The sequence below is a fragment of the Seriola aureovittata genome, chromosome 23 (assembly GCF_021018895.1).
Source record: "Seriola aureovittata isolate HTS-2021-v1 ecotype China chromosome 23, ASM2101889v1, whole genome shotgun sequence".
NCBI classification, from domain to species: domain Eukaryota; kingdom Metazoa; phylum Chordata; class Actinopteri; order Carangiformes; family Carangidae; genus Seriola; species Seriola aureovittata.
Genome location: NC_079386.1, coordinates 19,875,177 through 19,890,436, shown reverse-complemented (window position 1 = coordinate 19,890,436; position 15,260 = coordinate 19,875,177). Strand labels below are relative to the sequence as shown.

Here is a 15,260-nt window from a genome sequence, read left to right as displayed (position 1 = left end):
GTGTTTTGTTGTGTTGTTTGTTGTGTGTTTGTTGTGTGTTTGTTGTGTTATGTGTTATGTTGTGTGTTATGTTGTGTGTTTGTTGTGTGTTTGTTGTGTGTTTGTTGTGTGTTGTGTGTTTGTTGTGTGTTTGTTGTGTGTTTGTGTGTGTTGTGTGTTTGTGGTGTGTTATGTGTTTGTTGTGTGTTTGTTGTGTGTTTGTTGTGTGTTGTGTGTTTGCTGTGTGTTATGTGTTATGTTGTGTGTTATGTTGTGTGTTTGTTGGCTGCTATGTTGTGTGTTTGTTGGCTGTTATGTTGTGTGTTATGTTGTGTGTTTGTTGTGTGTTTGTTGCGTGTTTGTTGTGTGTTATGTTGTGTGTTATGTTGTGTGCTTGTTGTGCGTCAGTGTTCTCAGGATGTGGTTCTCTCTCTCCAGTTGTTGGTTTTTCTCCTGCAGTTCTCTGATTTGTTCCCTCAGAAGCTCCACCTCCTCTCTGACCGCCAGCATCAGGTGACTCTTTACCAGGTCCTACACACACACACACAGACACACACACACACAGACACGCATAGACACGCACACACATGCACACACACACAGACACAAAGACACACGCACACACACACACATACAGACACGCACAGACACGCACACACATGCACACACACACAGACACAAAGACACACGCACACACACACACATACACATATATACACAGATCAGTGTGTTTCCTCAGCCAGCAGATGGCGCCATCACACGGCGCCATCACACCACCTTGACTCACAGTCAGAGGAGGATTCAAACAAACTGATCAATGATCAATAAAACACCAATAAAAACTTTCAAAAGCCAGAAGAAGACGAAGAACAGGGACTAATAAATCACATCACATGATTAGAATAAATTAATGATAATTCATTTTTGTGTTTCAGTTTCTGGACGTTAAACAGTTAGTAGTAGAAATCAAACTTACCATGGCCTGCTCGATTTTGTTATCAATGGCGACCAGACTGTTACTGGAGGTACTGTAGAGACAGAGAGACAAGACAGGTGAGCGACAGACAGGTGGGGTAGTAAAACGTTCAGTACACAGGTGTAATAGATTTGATACTTAATATAATGTAAGATCACGGTTTTCTTGAAATGATCATTGTTTAGTGTAATTACACTAACTGTACACTGAATTATAAAAACCATGAGTGATACAACATGAGCTGCCATTACTAAATGATCTGGTTCACTAAAACCTATGGTGGCCCAGACGGTTCAACACAAATACAAAAGCCACAACACAAATACAAAAGTCAAAGCATAAATACAAAGGCATCAACACAAATACAAAAGCATCAACACAAATACAAAAGCCACAGCTCAAATCACAAGCAACAACACAAATCCTGTGTGAAATGTCAATGGCTCGTTAGTCAATACTTTATTAATAATTTCAGCTGCTGATCAATAAGCTGTTTTCTAAGATGTGTCGACATCTGTATCTCCAGGTGACTGTGAGTTCACCTGGAACGGAGGTCCTGCCCCCTCTATTTTCGTGCCTTGGTTACCTGTGACAGAACAGCAGCAGTGACATCATGGTGGCCTCAGAGCCCCGCCCACTCGGCAGAGTTCTAACAGGAACTGACCAATGAGGGTGAGGACCGGCGGTCAGCAGGTGATTTTGGGATGGGGGCTGGGGAAGAGACGGGGCCGATGGGGTCATCTGAGGTCGTGATTGCTTGCTGCTTCTGGCCTGGACCTCAGTGATTGGCCAAGTCCTGGAGGGTGGGGTTGGCCTGGTGCTTGGCCATGAGTCCCTGACACCTGATCCGTGACCTCTGACCTTTCTATGATCCCGAAACACAACAGCTGTCTCTGGTTGCTTTGCAAAAAGCTGCATAGTCCTGAGAGGGAGGGGCGGGGTCGACAGAGGACGCCGCTGAGGGCGAGGATGGGGGGCGGGGTCAGAGAATGGAGAAGACAGCTGCTGTCGCTCCGAAATCATTTTCTTTACACTACCAAACATCTCCAAGCCTCACAGCCCACCGTCAGACATTAACATCCAATCAGAGCTCAGCCACAGACTGCAACAACATGCCGACCGATCACAATTCAGATCATCCAATCAGGGAGTAATTCAAAGGCTGTCCAATCAAAGACGAGTCATGTCCCTCATTCAGGTGCAGATTCTTCGATTCTTCGTTGTCTCGTTTTCAGGTCCTCATTAACATCCCTTGTCTCTCATTAAGGTCTCAAGTCTCTCATCAGACTTCTGTGTCCCACTGAAGAACCAGACTCTTTGATCCATGATCATGTTTGATGTCTCTCATTAAAGCTCACTGAAGTTCTTCTGTCCTCTGACCTCGTTAACGTCCCGTCTCTCATTAAGGTCTAATGTTCCTTATTAAAGTTCTCTGTCCCTCTGAAGAACTCTTTGACTCTTTGATTTCTCGTTAGTCTCCTGTTCCTCATCAAGCTCTGATGTCCCTCGTTAATGTCCACACTTTTCGTTGTCCCATTATTGTCTACAGTCCTTCGTTAACAGAAAGTGAGCTCTTTTTGACCTCACAGGTCCTGAGACCTCGTCCAATCAGAAGCAGCCGTCTCAGGACGTCCAGATGTTGACTTCCAACTAAAACTCAGTGTTTTCTGTAAACGGGTGAGAGACATCAGGTTTTCATATAGACCCAACCTCTCTCTCTCTCTCCCACACACGCGCATTCACTCCCTGCTCTCTGATTGGCTGCTGTCTCATTCCAGCTCCTGCCCACTCACTGTCCCAGCCAATAGGAATGCGGCAGGGACATTCTGCTTCGGCCCACTCACAGACAGAGCTTCAGTGTTTCACTGCTCCAACATGTGACTGTTCACTGAGTCGTCCGCCACCTTCCTACATCACAGAGGAAACACCTGAGCTGAAACACTGCTGGACTCAACTGAGAATGTTTCCATGTCAACAGTTGATTCACAGTGAAAGGTCAAAGGTTAAAAGTCTTGTATGGTTTCATCTACTGAGGTTGTTCTCAAACTGTGGTCAACTTTTAAAGAGCCCCCCCCCCCCTTTTATTCCTCCACCCGGCGACAGTCATAGCGGCAGCCATTTTGTTTTTGTGTTGCTCGTCCGTCTCATTTTTATGGACATGGTACCTCAGTGACACCTTGACGGAATTTCTTCTTCTTATTTGGTAAAAACATTCACGTTGACTCAAAGGCTAAGTGATTAGAGTTTGGTGGTCAAAGGTCAAAGGTCACGGTGCCTCACAAAACACTTTTTAGCCATAACTCTAAACTTCACACCAATGGTTAATATTTTCTTTGACTGTGGATAAACAAGATGTGACCTGAAACTGGTCTGAGTGGAGGAAGCAGTAGACCCAGTAACCCCCCCCCCCAGTGGTCTGGAGCCAATCAGGGTCCAGTATAAAACCAACGCAGTGTGATGTGGAGACTGAGGTCGACAAGAGACGCGTGGTGTCCACTGTTCAATACTGAACAACAACATACAGTCGCCAGACGTCCTGGTGACAACGGAGCATGAATGGTTCCTCTGTTCTACTGTTTCTAAATCCAACACACACACACACACACACACACACACACACACACACACACAAACCACACACACACACACGCACACACACCACACACACACACACACACACACACACACACACACACACACACACACACACACACCACACACACACACACACAAACCACACACACACACACGCACACACCACACACACACACCACACACACACACACACACACACCACACACACACACACACCACAAGTCCATTTTCAGTGCTCTGACAAACAGCTGACATTGCGATGTGGAGTGTGTGATGTGGTATGTAGGTCAGCTTCAGTTCAGAAGCATGAACCTGAGAGTCACACCAGGACCTGAAGGACCAGTCCACAAAAACTGGACAGAGGACACTTAAGGGAGGGAAGCCTAATGCTACAGAGACGAAGGCAGAGATACAGAGACAGACAGAGAGGCCCAGAGACACACGGATAGAGACAGAGACACAGAGACAGACAAAGAGATAGTGATAGATTGAGACACAGAAACAGACAGAGAGAAACAGAGACAGAGACACAGAGACAGACACAGAGGCAGAGACAGAGACAGAGACAGAGAGAGAGGTGGCTGGTGTTTAGGAAACATGTCATAGCCTCCTCATAACAAAACCATATTATCACAACAAAACCTCAGACTGTGTTTTACAACTCATCAATGACGACATCACAGGAGGCCTGTGGTCCATGTCGACCTGGGTTAGAGCAGGTGTAACAAACTCTGATTTTACTAATCCTGAAGACAGACAGTCAAAAAGAAAGACACACAGGTAAGAAGTCAAACAGACAGTCACCTGTCGTCCCCCGGCAGGTTGAAGATGGTTTGGTCCAGACTGAAGGCTGCAGGAGTCTGAATAGGGGTCAGAGTTGGGTGGTAGGGTCCAGTGGGGGGGGAGTTGGGCTGAGAGTGACACTGTCTGAGGACAGACTGACAGACAGACAAACAGATAGAGAGATACAGAAAGACAGCGGGAGAGACAGACAGAGAGAGAGAGAGAGACAAACAGACAGAGAGAGAGAGACAGACAGAGAGACAGACAGAGAGAGAGACAGAGAAACAGATGGACAGAGAGAGACAGACAGACCGACAGAGAGAGAGAGAGAGACAGAGAGAGACAAACAGACAGAGAGAGAGAGACAGACAGAGAGACAGACAGAGAGAGAGACAGAGAAACAGATGGACAGAGAGAGACAGACAGACCGACAGAGAGAGAGAGAGAGACAGAGAGAGACAAACAGACAGAGAGAGACAGACAGACAGACAGAGAGACAGACAAACAGACAGAGACAGACAACGAGACAGAGAGAGACAGAGAAACAGATGGACAGAGAGAGAGAGAATTTAACATTTAAAAGTTTCAACAGTTTTAAAGATGCATTACAACATGTAGTCATCTGGTCCTAGAGGTCAGACCCCCCCCCCCCGAGTCAATCAGCTGACTCGTGTTCTGTGTGTGTGTGTGTGTGTGTGTGCACGTGTGTGCGTACCCTTCCTGCAGCGTCCACGTCCAATCGTAGAGGAGGAGGGATGTTTCGTGGGCCTGGCAAAGATGGTGGTGGTGTGTAGTCTAAACCCTGTACTCCTATTGGCTGCTTTCGGTCCAGGAGCCTGATGTTAATTGGCTCTTGGTGCGTAGGGGACGGTGGCCCGCTGCGCAGTACGAGCCCCACCCCCTCCCTGCCTCTGATTGGCTGACCATGCAGGTGGGCGGTGTCCTTGGAGTGGACTCTGTCTCGGCCAATCATCTCCAGGGATTCCAGGGAGTGGGCGTGTCTCATGCTGTCCATCACCTGCCTGAACCCCACCCCTTCCTGTCGCTCCATAGAGTCCACGCACGTCCACCGTCCACGGCAATATGGCTCGCTACGGCCACCACTGCCGGCCCCGCCCACCGCCAGCCTCACCACCCTGAACCTGGACGAAGATCCTGCCCCTTGAGCAGTTGCATCATGGGGGATGTATTTCCTCTTCAGAGAGGGTGTGGTCGGCTGGGAGGAGCTTCCCTGAGGGCTGCAGGAGGAGGAGGACTTTGATTGGAGGACAGTCAGGACCACGCTGGGAGCTGATTGGCCGGCAGGAGTTTGGTTTAAGTCTGATGTCACACTGGTGATCTGGAAGCCACTCCTCTTTTTACCACCACTCATCCTCACACACACACACACACACACACACACACACACACAAACCACACACACACACACGCACACACCACACACACACACACACACACACACACACACACACACACACACACACACGCACACGCACACACGCACACTACAGACTCACTGAAACACAGACAGAACAGAAATGTTTAGCCTTTATACCTGAACCAGGTCTACACTCTGACATTTACAGGTTGTTGTCCCCGAACAGGACAGATGTCCTTAGAATGTACAATACCAAACACAGACTGTCTGTGTAGCTGAAACCTGTCTCACCACACGTCCTGTCTCTTTCTCTCTCTCTCTCTCCTGTTGTTGCAGTCAGTGTCTCTCGCCCTGCAGCTTTGGTCTGGGACTCATGTTCTTCTTCTGTTTCCTGTTTCCTCTGACTCACTGTTCGGTTGCTTCAGTCGGCTGCCTGTTGCACAACATGGATTAACGTGTGTGTGTGTGTGTGTGTGTGTGTGAGTTGAGTTCAGGTCCTGCAGGATTTCAACTGTTGAAACTGCTCTCAGTCAGTGTGTACATGTCCTCCTCTGAACAGTGACATGTCTCGAAGTGTCTCGAAATGTCTCTCAGCAGACCAGCTGTCCCCTCTCATCAAAAATAAGTACAATGATCAAGATAACTGACCTGTGATTGGGCCATTTGAAGAAATGTCTGCATGCTGATTGAATGGATCAGACTAACATAGTGTGACATCAGACTTTATTAATTATGTCACAGGAAGCAACAAAGTAAGGAAACAGAATGTTTTTGATGAAGTGAAATAAAATAAACGTTGACTCTGCTTGTGACCTTATCCTTGTCTCTATCACTTGTCCACCAGCGAAACCAGCTGACAGTGGACTGAAACCAGCTGACACTAGACAGAAACCAGCTGACAGTAGACTGAAACCAGCTGACACTAGACAGAAACCAGCTGACAGTAGACTGAAACCAGCTGACCAGAGACAGAAACCATCTGACACTAGACAGAAACCAGCTGACACTCGACAGAAACCAGCTGACAGTAGACTGAAACCAGCTGACAGTACAGAAACCAGCTGACATTAGACCGAAACCAGCTGACAGTGGACTGAAACCAGCTGACACTAGACACAAACCAGCTGACAGTAGACTGAAACTAGCTGACACTAGACAGAAACCAGCTGACAGTAGACTGAAACCAGCTGACACTAGACACAAACCAGCTGACAGTAGACTGAAACCAGCTGACCAGAGACAGAAACCATCTGACACTAGACAGAAACCAGCTGACACTCGAAAGAAACCAGCTGACAGTAGACTGAAACCAGCTGACAGTACAGAAACCAGTAGACAGCAGACAGAATTCAGCTGACATTAGACTGAAACCAGCTGACATTAGACCGAAACCAGCTGACAGTGGACTGAAACCAGCTGACACTAGACACAAACCAGCTGACAGTAGACTGAAACTAGCTGACACTAGACAGAAACCAGCTGACAGTGGACTGAAACTAGCTGACACTAGACAGAAACCAGCTGACAGTAGACTGAAACCAACTGACAGCAGACTGAAGCCAGCTGACAGCAGACTGAAACCAGCTGACAGTAGACTGAAACCAACTGACAGCAGACTGAAGCCAGCTGACAGTAGACTGAAACCAGCTGACAGTAGACTGAAACCAACTGACAGCAGACTGAAGCCAGCTGACAGCAGACTGAAGCCAGCTGACAGTAGACTGAAACCAGCCTACAGTAGACTGAATGATGGTAGGACATGGTCTAGCCAGTCCAGCTCTAGACCAGGTCCTGATGAAGAATCAGAATATAATTAATTATTTATGAATCCATTAATTAACTGGGGTTTATCAGACACTGCAGGGTATGTTATGGTCTGACATTACAGTCACAAACTAAAAACATACAGTAAGTATACCCTGTGACGTCATCATTGTAAACACTCACGTTCATGTACTCAGCGTAGGCGCGCTCCCGTTGCTCCCGCCCATGATCTGCATCAGCGGCCGTGCGCCTCGTCCTCTGTCTCCGGTCACGTCACCACTGAGCCCGGTGACACAATCGGTCCATTATTCCCAGAGAAAAACACAACTGTGCAGGGAGCATGCGCGCCACTCTCAGGTCAACCCCAGGTCGGCGGGAGCTTGCACAGTTTACAGAGCAAAAAGTTTCAGCGGGAATTCTCCAACTTTTTCTTCTGCTGATTTCAGTCCGATTCTGCTTCTGTTAGTCCAGAGAAGATGTGAGCGGCAGCGGGAAGTTTCTTCTTTTTCTCCCTCTCTGAACTCTCCCTCTCTCTCCTACTCCGCTCCTTCCTCCTCTCTCAGTAAACAGCGCGTCTCTACACAGCAGCCAATGAGCGAGCAGCAAACACCTTCATCATCATCAACATCAGGTCCAGGTTGTATGTCTGGGTCTGTGGGGTCTGATCCGGATCCTCCATCTCTCTCTGTAGTTTGGTAAAAGATGCAGGACGGGATCTGCGCGTGACCGAGCCGCGAGCGAACAAAACGCGTGCGTGTGAGTGTCTGAGAGGGAGGAGCAGCAGGAGGAGGGTGGAATCACAGATTTGTATTTTGTCCACGTGTCAATAAAGTTTAATGGAAAGTGACGTCAGATGTTTACAGTGTAGTGCCTCAGGGTGACCTCTGGTGGTCAGTTTGCTTCATTACAGACCGAAACTACAGACGTCTGTCCGCTTCTCTCCTCTGACGTCACTGATCACGTGACCACGACAGTTTACATTTCACCTGATGACGCCACTACACCTGAGTTTACCTGCAGGTGTCAGAGGTTCCTCTCTACCCTCTAACGAGGATGATGAACAACTTCCTCTGTCACAAGCATGTAGCTGGACAGGTAAACCAGAGTTACCTGGACTGGAATCAGTTAAACCAGATAACAGGAAGTTAATCTGGATATGTTAAACCTGATTTGTCAGAGTTCTTCCTGTTGTCATCTATGACATCATCATTCACCACAGACTGACAGTAATTCTACTTGAAACTGATTAATTTTTCATATTTTATTTGCTCCCAGGTTTGACTCATTTAATGAATCTAATAAGTCAAATGTTAGAAGTCTGTCACACTTTCACATGGTAGTCTAATTTTATATTTTGCTTTTGTTTTGTAAAAGGTGCTGATCTGCTGCCGGTGGACACCTCCATGTTTATGATTGGTCATGTGACCACTGGGCTCAGTGAAGCCAGAGAATTAACATATCCTGGATTTGTTGAACCTGCTTCGTAGTTCACATTCAGTCCAAATCAACCAACCACAGTGCTCGTCTGATGTTACTGTGATGTGACACCAGATCTCTGAATGACTGTCAATCATCTGTTACATCATCATGTGATGTCACTTTATTACATAGAAACACATCAAACACTCATCTTTACACACAGAGACCTTAGCATTACCCATGAAAACAATGAGCTCTGCTAACAGTGTTAACATTGTTCTGTTCAGTTTAACAACCACCGCCTGAACAGCTGTCAGTCATGTGACGGTCATGTGACGGTCATGTGACGGTGAGGCCAGGTGTTGTAAACAGTTCATATACAGGTGATAACCAGGTGGTACAGGTGAGGTCATATGAACGTCAGGTGCTGGTCCTCACTGTAGCCGTAGGTGTGTTTGTGCTGCTCGAACAGCTCAGTCAGACTCTGCAGGTAAACTTTGTGAAGACTCTCGATGTCCTTGCTGCTGGGACTGGGAGTCTGGGCAACCGAGATTGGCCTTCCCACTGAAAACAGAGAGAGAGAGAGAGAGACATGAAGGAACCACAAAACAAGCATGACAACAAACGGCTCAGATGCTAACTGAGGCTAACCGATGCTAAAACGACGGCATCTGAAACCAACAATCATCGTCCCCTCTGGGTTAATGTTACCTTAACATTACCTTAACATTAGGCAAACATTAGGGTAAGATTAGGGTTAACATTATGTTACATTAGATACATTTTAGAGTAACTCTGCGGTCATACCGACAGTGTGTATGGACTTCCTGTAGGGTATCAGGCCGAAGCTGTACTGGAAAACTCCTCTTGCATGAAATAGAGGCAGTGCTACTCCCATGATGCTCTGCAGCCGGTTCTATGGACAAAGGAAACATACTAGCATTGACAATAAAGTATCTATCTATCTATTTATCTATCTATGACAGTTAAAGTTACACTAAAAACTAAGACAACAAACTAAATATTCTCAGGAAAGTTCTTGTGGTTGCTAAGATGTTAGACAGTGTTCTAAGTGGTTGCTACAATATATTACACAATTGCTAATAGGGGTCTGTTACATAGCAACCACCCAGCAACGTTCAGTCTCAGATGTTGCTAGGTGGTTGCTGGGGTTTTGCGGTGGATGTTCTGGCCGCGTCTTGGGATCGGACTCCTTCATGAAGACTTTCTGACTTTCTAAACATGTTGTTAAATGTGTGTTTAAAACATGTGGTTAAAATGTGTCGTTACAACGTGTCGTCCATTGAGACATGAGCTCTGACCTGCAGCATCCTAAGAGAAGAGCCGCTGGGATTCTCCATCTGATCAAATAACTCGTTTTCTCCAAAAGAAAACACTGGAACCAGCTGAGCTCTGCACACACACAGTGACACACTGTCAGCGTACTGTCTGTAGCCCTGCCCCTCTGAGCCCTGCCCCCTTGATAAACTCCACCCACCCGTGTTTGAAAGCCAGTTTAATGAAGCCCTTCCTGTTTCGTATCTGAAAGAAAAAACACCTTTAGTCATTTATGAATCATTAAAGTAAGAAGCAAATGTTCAGTCTCTGTTTACATGTTATACATACATATACACACACATATATATATGTATATATATATATATATATTATATATATATATATATATATATATATACACATATATATACATACATATATACATACATATGTACATATATATATATATATATATATATATATATATATATATATATATATACAGTACTGTGCAAAAGTTTTAAGCAGGTGTGAAAAAATGCTGCAAACTAAGAATGCTTTCAAAAATGGAAGTGTTAATAGTTTATTTTCATCAATTAACAAAATACAGTGAATGAACAGAAGAGAAATCTAAATCAAATCAATATTTGGTGTGACCACCCTTTGCATTCAAAACAGCATCAATTCTTCTAGGTTCACTTGCACACGGTTTTTGAAGGAACTAAGCTGGTAGGTTGTTCCAAACATCTTGGAGAACTAACCACATATCTGCTGTGGACGTAGGCTTCCTCAGATCCTTCTGTCATGTAATCCCAGACAGACTCCACGATGTTGAGATCAGGGCTCTGTAGGAGCCATACCATCACTTCCAGGACTTCTTGTTCTTCTTTAAGCTGAAGATAGTTCTTAATGACATTGGCTGTATGTTTGGGGTCGTTGTCCTGCTGCACAATAAATTTGGGGCCAATCATATTGGGGCCTCCCTGATGGTATTGTATGATGCATAAGTATCTGCCTGCATTTCTCAGCACTGAGGACACCATTAATCCCGACCAAATCTCCAACTCCATTTGCAAAAATGCAGCCCCAAACTTGCAAGGAACTTCCTATATGCTTCACTGTTGGCTGCAGACAGTCATTACTGTACCGCTCTCCAGCCCTTCGGAGAACAAACTGCCTTCTGCTACAGCCAAATATTTCAAATTTTTACTCATCAGTCCAGAGCACCTGCTGCCATTTTTCTGCTCCCCAGTTCCTATGATGAACTCTTCCATGAAGACCACTTCTGGCCAGACTTCTCCGGACAGTAGATGGCTGTACCTGGGTCCCACTGGTTTCTGCCAGTCCTGAGCTGATGGCACTGCTGGACATCTTCCGATTTAGAAGGGAAATAAGCTGCTGCACTAAGTTTCCTTGGCCGACCACTGCGTCTACGATCCTCAACATTGCCTGTTTCTTTGTGCTTCTTCAAAAGAGCTTGAACGGCACAAACCCCAGTCTGCTTTGAAATCTTTGTCTGGGAGAGACCTCGCTGATGCAGTACAACTACCTTGTGTCTTGTTGCTGTGCTCAGTCCTGCCACGGTGTATGACCTGTAACATGAAACTGTCTTCCACAACCTCACCTTGGTAGCAGAGTTTGGCTGTTCCTCACCCAGTTTTAAGCCTCGTACACAGCTGTTTCTGTGTCAGTTAATGACTGTGTTTCAACCTACATGTAAAATTGATGATCCTTAGAACCTGTTTGGTATAATTGGTTGATCATACACCTGACTATAATCCTACAAAATCCCTGACTTTGTGCAAGTGTACCTCTAAGAATTGATGCTGGTTTGAAAGCAAAGAGTAGTAACACCAAATATTAATTTGATTTAGACTTTTCTTTTGCTCGCTCACTTTGCATTTTGTAAATTGATAAAAATAAACAATTACTATTTATATTTTTGAAAGCATTCTTAGTTTACAGCATATCACACCTAAAACTTTTGCACAGTACTGTTTATATATATATATATAGATAATACATATACATAAATACATTTACACATAAATACATAAACATGTATACATATATAACATGAATATAAACTACACCTGCAGTGTTAAAGCTCCCGGCCGAGCGTCCAGAGCCTCTGGAGCTCCGCCCACCGCGATGACAGCAACATTACCTCCTTCAGGACGACTGACCAGGTACGACAGACTGGACTTACAGCTGGACACCAGACCTGACAGACAGACAGGTGAGAGACAGACAGATGTCAGCATGACATCATTTCACATGTCCAGATAAGACAGTGGTGTAATGTCATTGTTTTGTTTCCTGATCAGTTTGATGGATTTGACCTGAGCCCACACAGCCATGTTTGTAGTTTTACTTTACTGTGGTCTCTGATGGTCTGTGGTAGTCTGTGGTGGTCTGAGGTAGTCTGTGGTGGTCTGAGGTAGTCTGTGGTGGTCTGAGGTAGTCTGTGGTGGTCTGTGACTCAGACACATGAACCCACGTGTCCCTGAGAAGTGTCCAGACAGCCTATCACAACGCAGCGTTCTACCCCTCCCCCTCCTGTGTTTACTCAGAGCTTTACAAAGAGCTGATTGAGAAACCTCAACCTGGACTCATCCGTGTCCGGGGGACACGTCCCTCTAATGTCTGTCAGAGACAATGATCAGACAGGTGGACAGACAGGTGGACAGGCAGACAGGTTTGTACCTCCACACATGATGTAGTCTCTGAAGAGCGGGACTCTGAACCAGAACGGCAGCATCAGCAGGTGAGATGTGAGTCCAGGAAACAGACGAGAGAAACCTGTCGCCTCCGTACAGAAGTTCCCAAAGCCCCCCGCCACCAGCACCCCTGAGAGACAGACAGGTAGACAGACAGGTCAACAAGCCACCAGCACCCTGACAGACAGACAGACAGACAGGTCAACAAGCCACCAGCACCCTGAGAGACAGACAGGTAGACAGACAGGTCAACAAGCCACCAGCACCCTGAGAGACAGACAGGTAGACAGACAGACAGGTGAGTTTCTCACCATGTGGATGAAATCCAAAGATGTAGTTTTTCTTTGGATCCAAATCGACAGTTTTAACGAGCTGCAGACACAAAGCAATAATCAATAATCAGACAGATTGATCTGGTATTGATCACGACACATCAGATCGATAGATCTGATCTCACCGTTATAGGGAAGTAGTCCCTGAAGTACTCCCAGACCGTCCAGCTCCTGACCCACCGTGACCTCCGACCCCCGCTGGTAGGCGTGTCCCAGTCCAACCATAGCCAACCAGCATACAGCAGGGCCACCACCCACCAATCAGAGAGAGCCAGGAGGACGAAGGCAGCCAGACAACACTGAGCTGAGAGACAGAAAAGTGTGAGAGAAAGACAGGCAAGTGTTAGTGACGGACAGACACATGTTAGAGAGATACAGACAGGTATGTGATTCAACAGAATGACAGTGAGACAGGTGTGATGCTGTGTTCAGGTGCCGTCTGAACATATCAGCATAAAAGTCCAGAGGAAACTAATATTCATTATTCGATCACATTGGCTCTTATTGATTAAAAGCAGGAGGATTCTGGTTTGTTTCTGTTCTGTTGACGTCACAGATCATGGATCAGACTCTGAAGCTCAGGACCTTTCACAATAAAAGCCCCGAAGCGAGTCCAGTAACCTTCATAGAAAAACTGTTTCTGTAGTAACTTAACATGTAAAACACACGTAACACTCTGACCAATCAGAAGCCTTCTGGACTCACTGACTCGCGTGCAGGCAGAGAATAATCAGAATATCCAGGACCAATAATCAATAAACCTGATCGATAGTGTGTTACCTAGAGCCAGGAAGGAGAAGACCCACTGCAGCACGGCGGCGGTCTGCAGCCTCCTCCGCAGCGGGATGTTCAGCGGGGCGAACTCGACCTTCATGCCGGCGGTCGCGCTCCTTGTCCCGGCTTGGAGCGCAGCGACGTCCCGGTATCTCCGCCTGGATGTTGGAGTGTTTCTCTCTCTCTCTCTTCTCTCTCTCTATGCCTGTCTGTCTTTCCGCCTGTCTTTCTCTCTGCCTGTCTGTCAGAGCGGTGTCTTCTCAACAGATGATAAACTTAAAATAAACTTTCATTAGATCCGTAAATCTTTACTTGGTCTGAACTCAAACTTTACAAACACGCTCTACTCCATCGTGTACTGCGCATGCGTGCGGGACTCTCCCTTCTGGGTGGGTTCCTCTCAGCCAATCAGAGCTCGTGACGAAACATGTCGGGAGCGCGCTTGGGGAGGTGAGCTCTCGGTCGGCGATGTTGAAATACAGTTTTTAAATATGAGTGGGTGAAATGTGAATGAATCAGACTGTTGAGAGGGTTTAGAAAAAAACCACGTTATGAAGAGGGACAGTCTCAGTCCTGATGACACCTGCATTAACTGAATCATATCATGACATTAAATTAACAGTGAGCAGGTGGGTCTGTAGGTATATTCATATGTGCTGTGTCCCTGATGTTGAGTCAGTCATGTGATGCTGCTGTGAACTCTGTGTTTACTGCTTGTTCAGAGACGTTGTGAAACTCCTACTCAGTCTTTAGAAACAGTTTTTAAACAGTAATTTCACCTCTGACCGCCTGATGATTCAACATGAAGAAAGAAGTTTCTTGTGATTGCTGCCACACTTATTTCACCATGTGTCTCTTTGTGTCAAAATAAGACATAACAGTTGGAGCTGGACGTCTAAATGATACTCTGCGATCACAACCGGACAGTCCTCTTTCAAAATGATTCACACACCATTAACAACACACTGAAGAAGTGAACACACAATACTGCTGTCTTTACTGTGTGTATGTTTTTAATGTTGTCACACAGATTTATCGTTACACAGTGTCGAACAAACATCAGAACAGAACAAAGCAAAAGACAAGAGACAAGAGGGCTGTGTGTGTGTGTGTGTGTGTGTGACCACTTTAACTCCACCAGAGGGCACTGAAGGTGTCTCTCATCAAACACACACTCACATTTCAAACGGTAAACATTGAATAACAATGACAAACCTCAGTAACAGAACAACATGCAGGAACACCAGAGGGCCAGAAAACAA

The 15,260-nt window shown here is 46.0% G+C and overlaps 2 protein-coding genes across 4 annotated transcripts; both read right to left on the bottom strand.

The window, feature by feature from the left end:
• Nucleotides 1–21: 21 nt before the first annotated feature.
• On the bottom strand, nt 22–8,254 carry zgc:153012 (uncharacterized protein LOC777626 homolog). The gene is made up of 5 exons (XM_056368975.1): nt 7,659–8,254; nt 5,049–5,849; nt 4,355–4,488; nt 956–1,007; nt 22–510 (listed from the first exon to the last, which is right to left on the bottom strand). The coding sequence occupies exons 2-5, from the start codon at nt 5,703–5,705 to the stop codon at nt 361–363; spliced, it is 993 nt and encodes a 330-aa protein (XP_056224950.1). The 5' UTR covers nt 5,706–5,849; nt 7,659–8,254; the 3' UTR covers nt 22–360.
• Nucleotides 8,255–9,060: 806 nt separating this feature from the next.
• mogat3a (monoacylglycerol O-acyltransferase 3a) lies at nt 9,061–14,363 on the bottom strand. Of its 3 annotated transcripts, XM_056368971.1 has the most exons (9): nt 14,005–14,360; nt 13,350–13,528; nt 13,204–13,264; nt 12,879–13,022; nt 12,266–12,396; nt 10,393–10,436; nt 10,217–10,307; nt 9,702–9,810; nt 9,061–9,458 (listed from the first exon to the last, which is right to left on the bottom strand). In XM_056368971.1, exons 1-9 carry the CDS (start codon nt 14,096–14,098, stop codon nt 9,304–9,306), a joined length of 1,008 nt encoding a protein of 335 aa, XP_056224946.1. In that variant the 5' UTR covers nt 14,099–14,360; the 3' UTR covers nt 9,061–9,303. The 3 variants fall into 3 exon arrangements, with proteins under 3 accessions (XP_056224946.1, XP_056224948.1, XP_056224947.1); XM_056368973.1 differs by lacking the exon at nt 12,879–13,022 and having other exon boundaries at nt 14,005–14,362; XM_056368972.1 differs by lacking the exons at nt 10,217–10,307; nt 10,393–10,436 and having other exon boundaries at nt 14,005–14,363.
• Nucleotides 14,364–15,260: the final 897 nt, after the last annotated feature.

What these genes read in the sequence shown, in the direction of transcription:
- zgc:153012 (XM_056368975.1), bottom strand. Translation starts at nt 5,705, where the DNA reads ATGAGTGGTGGTAAAAAGAGGAGTGGCTTCCAGATCACCAGTGTGACA. An exon ending in ACGTGGACGCTGCAGGAAGG is followed by an intron (nt 4,489 to 5,048) that starts GTACGCACACAC and finishes TCTGTCTGTCAG; the next exon opens with TCTGTCCTCAGACAGTGTCA. An exon ending in AACCTGCCGGGGGACGACAG is followed by an intron (nt 1,008 to 4,354) that starts GTGACTGTCTGT and finishes CTGTCTCTACAG; the next exon opens with TACCTCCAGTAACAGTCTGG.
- mogat3a (XM_056368971.1), bottom strand. Translation starts at nt 14,098, where the DNA reads ATGAAGGTCGAGTTCGCCCCGCTGAACATCCCGCTGCGGAGGAGGCTG. An exon ending in GGGACTACTTCCCTATAACG is followed by an intron (nt 13,265 to 13,349) that starts GTGAGATCAGAT and finishes TTGTGTCTGCAG; the next exon opens with CTCGTTAAAACTGTCGATTT. An exon ending in CTTTGGATTTCATCCACATG is followed by an intron (nt 13,023 to 13,203) that starts GTGAGAAACTCA and finishes TCTGTCTCTCAG; the next exon opens with GGGTGCTGGTGGCGGGGGGC.